Below are 12981 nucleotides of genomic sequence, written 5' to 3'. Positions count from 1 at the left end.
TAAAACAATGTACCACAACTCCAGAGTCTGCTAAATTTTTTCTGAAGGTCTTTAGCAGTCAAGTGCGGGTTCCAATTTGTCTCTCTAGCAATCCTACAAGCAGTTCTCACTGAACTTTTGCTTGGTCTTTCAGATCTTGACCTCCACTGCTCCTGTTACATGCTATTTCTTAATTACATTTGTAACTGAGGAAAGGGCAAATTGAAAACACTTTGCGGGCCTCCACCATTTTCAGAGTGCTATGCAGCTGCTTAGAAGAACCCATGGCTGTTTTTGTCACAAGGTTAGAGGAGGCTGGGTTTTATAAAGCTGGGAAACTTGCATCACCTGGCCTTTCCCAATGATGATGGTGAACAAGCTATAACCCTATCAGACTAAAGGTCTGAAACTTTGGTAAAAGCGAGCACACAAATCTTCTCATGCTGAGCGCCATGGCGATCGGGTGCAGATGTCAGCTTTGGTGAGAGCTGACACCCCGCAGCAATGCCCATGATCGGCGCTAGCACAGATCGCGGGTATTTAACCCCTCTGATGCCGCTTAGTATGACAGCGAAATAGAAGAGCATCGCAGATGGAGTCACTGTGGAAACCATAGGACCTGTGATCTGGCGGTGTCAGTCTTTTTAGGATTGCATAAAAGTGCCTTCTGCCACAGTTTTGTGCACTTCTGAAAAGACTGAACAGAGGCCAGACGAAGTCCAGAGTAACTCTGCTGCCTCATTATAGTAAATGGATCCATCGAGGGTTTCATCTGTCACATCACTCAGAGATTTAGATGGAAACCCCGATGCAAGTGCTCAGCATAGAGCGCCGGATAAATGTTATCATAAGTGTTATGTAAAATTTTCCCAATAAAAGCTTCAACTCAATCCAAAAAAAAAAAAAAAGCAAGCCAAGCCCTCAGGTCCGTCACTTGTTAATGGAAATATAGGGGGCTTCTACGTTAATGATAGCACCAAGGATCTGGAAAAGCAAAATGGCTCCTCGCCCCCCAAAAGAAATTCAGCAAATTCCCCAATCCCAAATCAAAATGCCTCCCCCTCCCTTCTGAGCCCCAGTGTGCTTAAACCACATTTTGCACCCACATGTTTGGCATTTCTGTAGTGAGCCCGCTTAATTTACAGGTGCGAGTCTCCAGAAGCACGAACTAGGCATAACGCGTACTGGTCATTACAATGACAGTTTGCAATTTTCACTCAGCAACATCCACAGCTGCTGGTTTCTGGAAAACACCAATGAAGTCAAATTTGTCACTACATGTGTAGATAAATTCCCAAAGTGTTATAATTTCCTAAATGGGGTCACTTGAGGGGGAGATTCTGCTTTTCTAGCACTTAGGGGCTCATTATATGGAATCTGCAAACTAGTCTAGGAAAATTTGAGTTCCAGGAGGAAAATAATTCTCCATCCCTCCAGAGTTTCTCCATATGGCCAAGTAGTACTGTGCAGCCACATACGGGGTAGTGCCACGTTCAGTAGAAAGTGTGGGACACATTTTACCCATGTGCCAGTATGAAAATCTAAAACTTGGGGCTAACACAATCTTGCTTGTAAAAATGTAAGTTATTTCATCTTCACTGCTCAATGGTATAAAAGCCTCTAACACTTCTGTTTTGTCAATAAAATCACTGCCCCCCCAGATGAATTCATTGAGAGGTTTAGTTTGTAAAATGAGGTCACTTATGGGGCGTTCTGCTGTATTTGCACCTCAGGCGCTCTGTCAAAATAACATGGCACCCTCAAATAAGTGCAGCAAAATCTGCAATCTGACATTTCTTCCCTTCTGAGCTTTGCACTGTGCCTCAAAAGTAGTTTTCAATGACACATGGGGTATCAGTGAACTCAGGAGAAATTGCACAACAAATTTTGGGGTCCAATTTCTCCTGTTACCCTTGTGAATATACAAAATTTGGAGTTAAAAAAAAAAAAAAAGATTTTTGCGGGAAAAAGTTACTTTTTTTTATTTTCACAACTTAATGTTATAAACTTCTGTGAAGCACCTGGGGGTTCAAAGTGTTCACATCTAGATAAGTTCCAAAATGTTGTCACTTGTTGGGGGTTTCAACTGTTTTAGGCACATCAGGGGCTCTCCAAACGAGATATGGCATCTGCTAATTATTCCAGCAAATTCTGCATTCAAAAAGTCTATTGGGGCTACTCATGAAGTGTAGTTTCCAAACTGAAGTCATTTGAAAGGGGGGGTTGCAGTTTTGGCATGTCAGGGGCTCATAAAATGTGACAAGCCATCTGCAATCTACTCCAGCCAAAGTTGCACTGAATTCAATTGGAACTTCTTCCCTTCCGAGCCCTGCAGTGCGGCCAAACAGTAGTTTTCCCACCACATGAGGCATCTGTATATTGTGTATCAGGGCAAATCAAGCAACAAATTGTATGGTCCATTTTCTCCTTTTACTCTTGTGAAAATGAAAAAATTTGGACTAAAACAACATTTGAGGGGAAAAAAAAAAAAAATTATTCACTTTAACGGCACATGGGACGCCCTCACACCCAGAGCTGTGGGGTACTCGGTACCGGGCCCGATGAACTTCAATGGGAGATGTTACGGCAGCTGTGACCCGGCTCGTGGCCCTGGGCACCCATTATAAAAGGGGGGTTGTTTTAGTGTGCTTGTGGTGAAGTTTATAAGCGATTCGTGAAGCCACCTGTGGTGTTCGGCAATGTGGATATAAGCCGACGCTGCAGACAGATCCTCTGGGACAGATGGTGTGGTGCAGCAATGATGTTATAGCCCTCCACAGGCAGAGCTGTAGTCCCAGGGCAGTGTAGGTGAAGTGACACGTAGATGGTGTGGTGTCTGGCGCAAGAGATGCAGCAGTGCTGGGCAGGTTGGCGCAGGAATAAGTGGAGGACACCGGGGCATGTAGTTCCAAAGCTTTACTCACAGCCTGTTGTACAAACAGGTGCCTGCCTCCGTGCCGTGTCCTCCGGGTCAGGGACTCAGTCAACCTCCAGGCCAGATGAAGTATTCCTTTCCAACACTCCGCCAACATATGTCTTTCTGAACGTCTCCTCTTATAGCGCCTTTAAGTGAAGTACTCCTAGTAGTGAGTTACACTGGAGTGCCTCCTGTCCGATGTTCTTATGAACTCTACTTGCACGGCAGACAGCTGTAGCCTGCTTCGGGGACTCCTTGCTACTAAGTCCCGGTTCACTATCCAGTTGCTGTTGTGTCCCCAAGTCTTGTGTGGGAATAAAGTGGTCACTACTTCTATTCCTCCGGTGTCTGCTGCAGGACCATTAGTATCCATACAACCTCGGGGACCGGGCCCCGGCCTTGCGCTTGGAACTTCTAGGAAGGGTTCTCTTCTAACCCACGTCCTTTGTTCCCTTTTACTCCTCACGTTCCGTACTAATCTTTCCTTCTATGGAGAATCAGGCTTTCAGTCTACGTTGTTCTCTCTCTTCCCTTCCCGTGCCAGCAGACCAACTGACCTCTCATCCTAAACTCTTCCCACTCCTTGTAATGTCAACTAACCCCACCCACCTCCCAGCATGTTTCGTGTTCCAAGCAGGGAGCCACCAATGGGTGCTTTGCTATACTCCAAGCAGGGAGCCGCTGAAGGTGTTTTGCTACACTACTTTGTGGTGTGGGGGTGCAGGTGTTGGAGCGTGGTCAGGAGTCTCCACCTTAACTCGATGGTGGGATACCACACCTCAGGAGGAGGTGCAGTACCTCTGTGGCGACTGAGCCTCAGGGGCGCCACACACAACCTTATAAAATTCTGTGAAGCATCTGTGGGTTCAAGGTGCTCACCACATATCTAGATAAGTTCCTTTATGTGTGTAGTTTCCAAAATGGGGTAACTTGTGGGAGGTTTCCACTGTTTATTCACACAAGGGGCTCAGTGCAAACGCGACATAGGATCCATTATTACGTAAAATTTTGTGCTTCAAAAGTCAAGTGGTGCCCCTTCCCTTCTTAACTCTGCCATGCGAATAAACAGTGGTTTTCCACCACGTATGGGCTATCCGTGTACTCAGGAGCAATTGAACAACAAATTGTACAGTTTATTTTCGTCTGCTATTCTTGTAAAAATGAAAACATTTGGGGCTAAAAAACCAAAATTTTAATTATTTCCTTTGCACACTGCTTCATGACCAGAGGACTTTTCGTTTTTTTGCTCCCCTTCTTTCCAGAACCATAACTTTTTTATTTTTCAGTCAATATGGCCACGTGAGGGCTTGTTTTTTGCAGGACGAGTTGCACTTTTTAACTACAATGGTTTTAACATATTTTGTGTACTAGAAAAAAAATTCAAAGTGCAATGAAATTGAAAAAAAAGTGGAATTCCACAGTTGTTTTTTGTTTTGCTTTTTTACTATATTCACTAAATGCCATTATGATTCACAAGGACATTACGAGTTCATAGACACCAAACATGTCTAGGTTCTTTTTTCTTTATCTAAGTGGTGAAAAAAAAATTCAAATTGGTTTAAAAAATACAAAAAAAAAAAATCTAAATTTTCCTATACTCGCAGCATCGCCCGTTATTTTAATGCAATGTCGTGGCGACAAAATAAAGGCAATTCTGGCGTTTTGACTTTTTTCTCATTACTCCATTTAGCGATTGGGTTAATTATTTTTTTATATTGATAGATCGGGCGATTCTGAACGCGGCGATACTCAATATGTGTATGGTTGAATTTTTTTATTGTTATATTTTGAATGGGGCAAAATGGGGGTGATTTGAACTTTTTTTAAATTTTGAAAAACTTTTTTTTTTTTCCTTTTGGCATGCTTCAATAGTCTTCATGGGTGACAAGAAGCTGCCATAACCCGATCGCCTCTGCTACATACAGGCGATGATCAGATTGCCTTGTATGTAGCAGAATTGCTGACTTGCTTAGGGCGCCAACCACCGGGCAGCACTCACAGCAATCAAGCTGCTGGAGACCTATGGTTATCATGCCAACCCATTGGCGACCAACGGTCATGTGACACGGTCGCTGATGGGCGGGATTTCCTGCACGCTTGACTGAACCGCGTTACATGCCGCTGTCAGTTTGACAGTGGCATTTAACAGGTTAACAGGCACGGGAGGAACGCGATTCCTCCCACGGCTGTTAGCGGCACATGTCTGTAAACGCTGTGGGTTGTACGCTGCGTACTTGAGCAGTGTCCCGAAGTTACAGCATAGTGGATGGGATTTCAAGAAATCCCATGTCCACTACGCATCCAGAGACGCCCATGGCTTATCTGCAGAGTTGGACATGTGGCGCGTCTTTCCAGACCGAGCATGTTTATTTATCTTGCGGAAACGTTAGCATGATAAATTATGCAATGTATTAGATGTGGCGACTCCACACAGTTCAATGAACACATGCGGATTCACCTGCATTCACTAGCCGTCAGCACTTTGGATGCAGCGGACATGTGCTGTGTCCAAAGCGCTGCCGATTCCTGAACGTGTGCACCCAGCCTCAAATGTGGTTTGGAGCACATTGAGGGGTGCAGTATTTAAATTGGTGTCACTTTTGGATATTTCTTTATCATATAGGGTCCTCAAAGTACCTTCAAACAATCGCGTATAAGCCGAGATTTTCAGCCCTTTTTTTGGGCTGAAAGTGTCCATCCCCTCTCGGCTTATACGAGAGTCATATACCGGGGGGGTGAGCCAAGGAGGGGGAACGGGGGGGGGAGATCATACTCACCTCTCCTGGCATGTCTCTGCAGCCCCCCCGTGCTTGTTCCATGTTCGGCGCACTGTTCTTCCTGCTTTTAGCGGTCACGTGGTATCGCTCATTAGACTCATGAATATGCGCATATTCATGAGTCTGAGCGGTACCACGTGACCGCAGAAAGCAGGAAGAACTGCGTGCTGAACATGGAACAAGCACGGGGGGGCTGCAGAGGCATGCCAGGAGAGGCGAGTATGACGGGGGGAGCCATATTCACCTGTCCCCCCGTTCTACTGCTGCGCGTCGCTCTCTTGTCTTGCGTCCTCTGGCAGTGACGTTCAGGTCAGAGGGCACCATGACAATTAGCAGGCGCCCTCTGCCTGAACAGTCACTGCAGAGTCGGCAACGCTGATGAGCAGCAGCAGCGACGAGGTGAGTATATAGGCTTTTTTTTTTCTTTTTAACTGAGGCAGCAGCAGCTAAATGACTGGAACACCTTACACTACCTGTGCAATATGACAATGCATTGGGGCCACTGTGCAGCATTATAAGGGGCCACTCATCACTGTGCAGCATTATAAGGGGCCACTCATCACTGTGTTTACTTATATTCGTATCTATTTTTATTTTTTAAATTTACCAGTAGCTTCGGCATTTTCCACCCTAGGCTTATACGCGAGTCAATAAGTTTTCCCAGTTTTTTGTGACAAAATTAGGGGGGGTCGGCTTATACACGAGTATATACGGTAATTTTGTTGGAAAAATGAAAAACCCTTTTAAACGTCCAAACAAAAAAAAAACAAGTTTACTTTACATCAGCATCATTTTTTTATTTGTGTGATAACCATCTAGTTTAAAGGGCATAAAAAGTAAAAGTTTGAAAATTGCGAAATTTGCACAACGCAAACGATATTGCCCAAAATTTGCCACTAACATGAAATACACGTCAAGAAAAAACAACCTTAGAATCACTGGGATATGAAAAGTTCCAGAGTTATTACCTCAAAGTGACACTGGTCAGAATTGTAAAGTTTGACCTGGTCAGGAAGGTGAAAATAGGCTCCGGGTTGAAGGGGTTAAGGACAATGCTCCTATACCCTGCTATTAGGCTATGTGCACACGTAGATTTTGCTCCTGCGGATTTTTCCGTGTGGATTTGTAAAAATCCGCAGGTAAAATATCAGGTGAAAAGACCTGTGGTTTACCTGCGGATTAGCCTGTGGTTTAGCGGTTTCACACCTCTACAATGGAGAAGGTGTGAAACCGCAGCGGAATCCGCACAAATAATTGACATGCTGCGAATTTGAACCCGCAGCAAATCAGCGTGGAAAAATCTGCAGCATGTGCACAGCGTTTTTCAGTTTACCATTGAAAACAATGGTACTGTACAACGCACCTAAATCTGCTGCGGACCCACAGCTCCTGAAACACTGCGGATCCGCAGCAGAATCCGCACCGTGTGCACATAGCCTTATAGTGCCAAAAATCATGTTCCCAATAAATCAGTTAAAAATAAATTGCCATCTCAATTAAGAAAAAAAAAAAAAAAAAAAATCCAATCTCAAGTTCTGAATAGAAATAATAGTATGAGATTCAGACATAAAGGAGCATATGTGGGGTTAAAAGGTAAAAATGCCCCAATGAACATGTTAGGACACAAGTAAAAAGATCTGTTTTTGGAGGCTTACTAGGAAAGAAAAATGTTGGTTGCATTTAATTGCATGCAAGATAAATATTTTACACAGTTATAAGAATACGTACCACATTTTCTGACATTACCATTTGATTGGTCCATGGACATCGACCTGGAATAAAAAGGGTTATGCATTATACCTAGTACTTAGTATATGCAAAGTTTAAAAAAAACCTTGCAGCATATCGTATAGACAAAAAAAAGTCCTCTTCACTTTTCAGCATTTTAGATTTGTCTCCTCCTATCTATCCTTCACTCTCCTACTGCACTGATCATGCACTCATTTCAATGCAAAAATCCACCTCGAGAGAGGCCGAGACAATAAGGATTTTGGTTTCACTGAAGGATCATGTTACAGAACTACTCAATTTGCTAAACTAAGTTTTTTAATATTTTAGGAGACAAAAAAAAATAAATAAAAGTAAAAGAGGTTTTTAATTTGAGCATGGACTTCAATTACAGATGGCGAGTCCCAGGCATTATCATGTTCTTTCCAAAATATACATCAAAGGACTTCCAGACTATAAAATACACCACTGTTGGAATGATGCAACATATTCCACACTATAAACTGTGGGAATATATGACCCCCCCCCCCCCAATCGTAATATCTCAACTGGAGAAGGAACAGAATGACTATGTGCAAACTTTGGCACTTGCCTGTCACGTTCATAAGAACTAAGTATTGCCACAACCAAGACTGTTTGCCTGGGAAGGCCACTCTGCAAGTCTGGAAGGGTCACTAATGTTCCCAATGAAACTGGATGTCTGTGGTAAAGATTGTGTTTAGGCATCGGACTGGGTCACGCTTAGCAGTGGGGTACCGCAGGGGTCGGTACTGGGCCCGCTTCTTTTTAACATATTTATTAATGACCTTGTAGGGGGCATACAGAGCAGAATTTCATTATTTGCAGATGACACTAAACTCTGCAGGGTAATCAATACAGAGGAGGACAATTTTATATTACAGGAGGATTTATGTAAACTAGAAGCTTGCGCTGATTAATGGCAAATGAGCTTTAATAGGGATAAATGTAAGGTCATGCACTTGGGTAGAACAACAAGATATATAATTATGTGCTTAATTGTACAACACTGGGCAAAACTGTCAATGAAAAGACCTGGGTGTATGGGTGGACAACAAACTCACATTTAGTGGCCAGTGTCAGGCAGCTGCTGCAAAGGCAAATAAAATAATGGGATGCATTAAAAGAGGCATAGATGCTCATGAGGAGAACATAATTTTACCTCTATATAAGTCACTAGTGCGACCACACTTAGAATACTGTGTACAGTTCTGGTCTCCGGTGTATAAGAAAGACATAGCTGAACTGGAGCGGGTGCAGAGAAGAGCGTCCAGGGTTATTAGAGAACTGGGGGGTCTGCAATACCAAGACAGGTTATTACACTTGGGGTAATTTTGTTTGGAAAAACGATGGCTATGGGGTGATCTTATTACAATGTATAAATATATGCGGGGACAATACAAAGACCTTTCTAATGATCTTTTTACTCTTAGACCTGTGATGGGGACAAGGGGGCATCCTCTACATCTGGAAGAAAGAAGGTTTGAGCATAATCACAGACGCAGATTCTTTACTGTAAGAGCAGTGAGACTATGGAACTCTCTGCCATATGATGTTGTAATGAGTGATTCACTACTAAAATTTAAGAAGGGACTGGAAGCCTTTCTTGAAAAGTATAATGTTACAGGTTATACAGTCATATGTAAAAGTTTGGGCACCCCTATTAATGTTAACCTTTTTTCTTTATAACAATTTTGGTTTCTGCAACAGGTATTTCAGTTTCATATATCTAATAACTGATGGACTCAGTTATATTTCTGGATTCAAATGAGGTTTATTGTACTAACAGAAAATGTGCAATCTGCATTTAAACAAAATTTGACCGGTGCAAAAGTATGGGCACCCTTATCATTTTCTTGATTTGAACACTCCTAACTACTTTTTACTGACTTCCTGAAGCACTAAATTGGTTTTGTAACCTCATTGAGCTTTGAACTTCATAGCCAGGTGTATTAAATCATGAGAAAAGGTATTTAAGGCGGCCACTTGCAAGTAGTTCTCCTATTTGATTCTCCTATGAAGAGTGGCATCATGGGCTCCTCAAAACAACTCTCAAATGATCTGAAAACAAAGATTATTCAACATAGCTTTTCAGGGGAAGGATACAAAAAGTTGTCTCAGAGATTTAACCAGTCAGTTTCCACTGTGAGGAACATAGTAAGGAAATGGAAGAACACAGGTACAGTTCTTGTTAAGCCCAGAAGTGGCAGGCCAAGAAAAATATCAGAAAGGCAGAGAAGAAGAATGGTGAGAACAGTCAAGGACAATCCACAGACCACCTCCAAAGACCTGCAGCATCATCTTGCTGCAGATAGTGTCACTGTGCATCGGTCAACAATACAGCGCATGCATAACGCCTTTTTGTATGACCAAACAACTCAATCTTTGTTTCATCAGTTCACAGGACCTTCTTCCAAAATGTAACTGGCTTGTCCAAATGTGCTTTTGCGTACCTCAGGCGACTCTGTTTGTGGCGTGCTTGCAGAAACGGCTTCTTTCGCATCACTCTCCCATACAGCTTCTCCTTGTGCAAAGTGCGCTGTATTGTTGACCGATGCACAGTGACACCATCTGCAGCAAGATGATGCTGCAGGTCTTTGGAGGTGGTCTGTGGATTGTCCTTGACTGTTCTCACCATTCTTCTTCTCTGCCTTTCTGATATTTTTCTTGGCCTGCCACTTCTGGACTTAACAAGAACTGTACCTGTGTTCTTCCATTTCCTTACTATGTTCCTCACAGTGGAAACTGACAGGTTAAATCTCTGAGTCAACTTTTTGTATCCTTCCCCTGAAAAGCTATGTTGAATAATCTTTGTTTTCAGATCATTTGAGAGTTGTTTTGAGGAGCCCATGATGCCACTCTTCATAGGAGAATCAAATAGGAGAACTACTTGCAAGTGGCCACTTTAAATACCTTTTCTCATGATTTGATACACCTGGCTATGAAGTTCAAAGCTCAATGAGGTTACAAAACCAATTTAGTGCTTCAGGAAGTCAGTAAAAAGTAGTTAGGAGTGTTCAAATCAAGAAAATGATAAGGGTGCCCATACTTTTGCACCGGTCAAATTTTGTTTAAATGCAGATTGCACATTTTCTGTTAGTACAATAAACCTCATTTGAATCCAGAAATATAACTGAGTCCATCAGTTATTAGATATATGAAACTGAAATAGCTGTTACAAAAACCAAAATTGTTATAAAGAAAAAAGGTTAACATTAATAGGGGTGCCCAAACTTTTACATATGACTGTATATACTAGATTCCTTGATAGGGCATTGATCCAGGGAACTAGTCTGACTGCCGTATGAGGAGTCGGGAAGGAATTTTTTTTCCCCCAATGTGGAGCTTAGTGTTGCCACATGGGGTTTATTTTGCCTTCCTCTGGATCAACATGTTAGGCTATGGGTTGAACTAGATGGACTTAAAGTCTCCCTTCAACCTTAGATACTGTGTTAGGCCGGTTTCACATTTGCGCTTCAGGGCGCAGCGACAGCCTGCGCACGGCCACCACTAAGCCCCGCCCCCTGCAGCGCCTCCACCGGTAGCTCCGCCTCCGGGCGCATGACGCTGCATGCGTCATGCGTCCCCTATCTTTATCACTGAGGACGCAGGCTGTGCGCAGTATGCGTTTGGCGGCGCCTGCGTCCTTTTGACGGTGCGCCGACCAGCGCCAAATGCAACCTGTTGCAATTTGGTTGCGCTCGGCGAACCGTCAAAAGGACGCAGGCGCCGCCAAACGCATACTGCGCAGGGCCTGCGTCCTCAGTGATAAAGATAGGGGACGCATGACGCATGCAGCGTCATGCGCCAGGAGGCGGAGCTACCGGCGGAGGCGCGGCAGGGGTGGGGCTTAGCGGCGGCCGTGCGCAGGCCGTCGCTGCGCCCTGAAGCGCAAATGTGAAACCGGCCTTACTATGTTATTAACTTCTGTATGTGACACATCTTATACCCAGGGAAGCTCCAGTGATTGTTGTCCCAAAATAGACGACAAGACAATTACTAGAGTTTATGACATACACATGGGTAATGAATGCCATAAAGTGGCATGTCATCCAAAGATCTTCATGGAATCTTCAATTCATACAATTTTTACATTATACTGTTGTAAGCAAGGTATAGTCTGAGGCAATTCCATACTTTTTTTTTTAAATTATTTTTGCTGTATACTTACCAGACATAGGCCAAGAGGACTCTACACAACCCGTCTCAAAATTATCTGCATATATATCTGGAGATTTTGACTGGTGCACGGTACGTAAAGAGAACAGCATGTAGTAAAAGAGACCCAGATTCCAACGATGTATCATATTGTTTACTAGGTGCAGCAGTTGTGACACAGTTTTTAGATGCAGTACGAAGCAGAACTGAGAAAGCTAACTCCACCCACACCAGGCTCTCTATGTACATAGTCTATTGACATATGAGCTGCTTATTACAGGAGGTGGCGGAGTGAGCCTAGCAAGTCCATACAATGTAGTCTGGATAATAATCACCAGGTGATAAAACCTCCATTGTAAGTAAACAGTAGGGTGACCGGATCTCATATGGGGGGAAAAAATGTTGGAATCTTGTCAGTCTGGACCCCACAAAACGATTCCCCTTTCCAGATATTGAGATAGCCAAAATTTGAGCTCGATCAAACGACGTTAACCCGTGCAGCTTGTTGCTCAAAGTTTGAAAAAATCCAAATTGAGGTTTTTTAAGATTTAGGTATTTTGCATAGTCTGTTAGACTATAAAGAATGTGACAACAACATTGCAGAAATAGCCCTGACCAAATTTTCGAACCATTTGTGGTATTTGAATGCAGAGTTGGTGGGATTATCGTTTTTTGATCCCACCATTACAGACAATGAAAAGTTGTTAATGGCTAATAAATTGCTCAGTAGCACAGATGAACCATCAGAGCACGCTAACCTACATGAGTTGATAATTTTACATAGTTATCTTATCTATTCTAGAGCTTTTGTTAAAGTAGTTTTTGAAACGTCAGAATATAATGCTCGGCATTTGCTTACAACTTGCAGGACATATTGCTTTTGTTCTTTATCTTTTGTCAGAAGGTCGTTAAAGTCGGTTACTTCCTACCTCTTTTAATTTTTCTTTCCTAACTTTTGGATTTACAACCCTAGCATGCTCTGATGGTTCATCTGTGCTACTGAGCAATTTATTAGCCATTAACAACTTTTCATTGTCTGTAATGGTGGGATCAAAAAACGATAATCCCACCAACTCTGCATTCAAATACCACAAATGGTTCGAAAATTTGGTCAGGGCTATTTCTGCAATGTTGTTGTCACATTCTTTATAGTCTAACAGACTATGCAAAATACCTAAATCTTAAAAAACCTCAATTTGGATTTTTTTCAAACTTTGAGCGACGAGCGGCATGGGTTAACGTCATTTGATCGAGCTCAAATTTTGGCTCTCTCAATATCTGGAAATGGGAATCGTTTTGTGGGGTCCAGATGGACAAAATTCCGACATCGATTTTTTGCGGTCACCCTAGTAAACAGCACACAGCAGGATAAGGGACATCTTTAAAAGGGACTGAGCACAGAAT

General features: G+C 42.9%; 1 protein-coding gene and 1 long non-coding RNA gene across 5 annotated transcripts in view; one reads left to right on the top strand and one right to left on the bottom strand.

The window, feature by feature from the left end:
• LOC141052323 (uncharacterized) overlaps positions 1–12981 on the bottom strand; it is a 136519-nt gene that overhangs the window by 47247 nt on the left and 76291 nt on the right. For 2 of the 4 annotated variants that reach the window (XM_073549536.1, XM_073549537.1), the window contains exons 3-4: positions 8582–8715; positions 7402–7445 (exon numbers count right to left, since the gene is read on the bottom strand). In XM_073549536.1, the coding sequence (XP_073405637.1) occupies positions 7402–7445; positions 8582–8657 (120 nt within the window). In that variant the 5' untranslated portion in view covers positions 8658–8715. The remainder of the gene's footprint in view (positions 1–7401; positions 7446–8581; positions 8716–12981) is intronic. The other 2 variants (XM_073549534.1, XM_073549535.1) reach the window with 1 other exon arrangement.
• The window catches only part of LOC141052328 (uncharacterized), a 117209-nt gene that overhangs the window by 92768 nt on the left and 11460 nt on the right, over positions 1–12981 (top strand). The window lies entirely within an intron of this gene.

Source organism: Dendrobates tinctorius, unplaced genomic scaffold, assembly GCF_039654945.1.
Source record: "Dendrobates tinctorius isolate UK_male_01 unplaced genomic scaffold, ASM3965494v1 ptg000159l, whole genome shotgun sequence".
In the NCBI taxonomy this organism is placed as follows: domain Eukaryota; kingdom Metazoa; phylum Chordata; class Amphibia; order Anura; family Dendrobatidae; genus Dendrobates; species Dendrobates tinctorius.
Note: the sequence above shows the minus strand (reverse complement) of the source record. Positions and strands in the feature narration are given on the sequence as shown.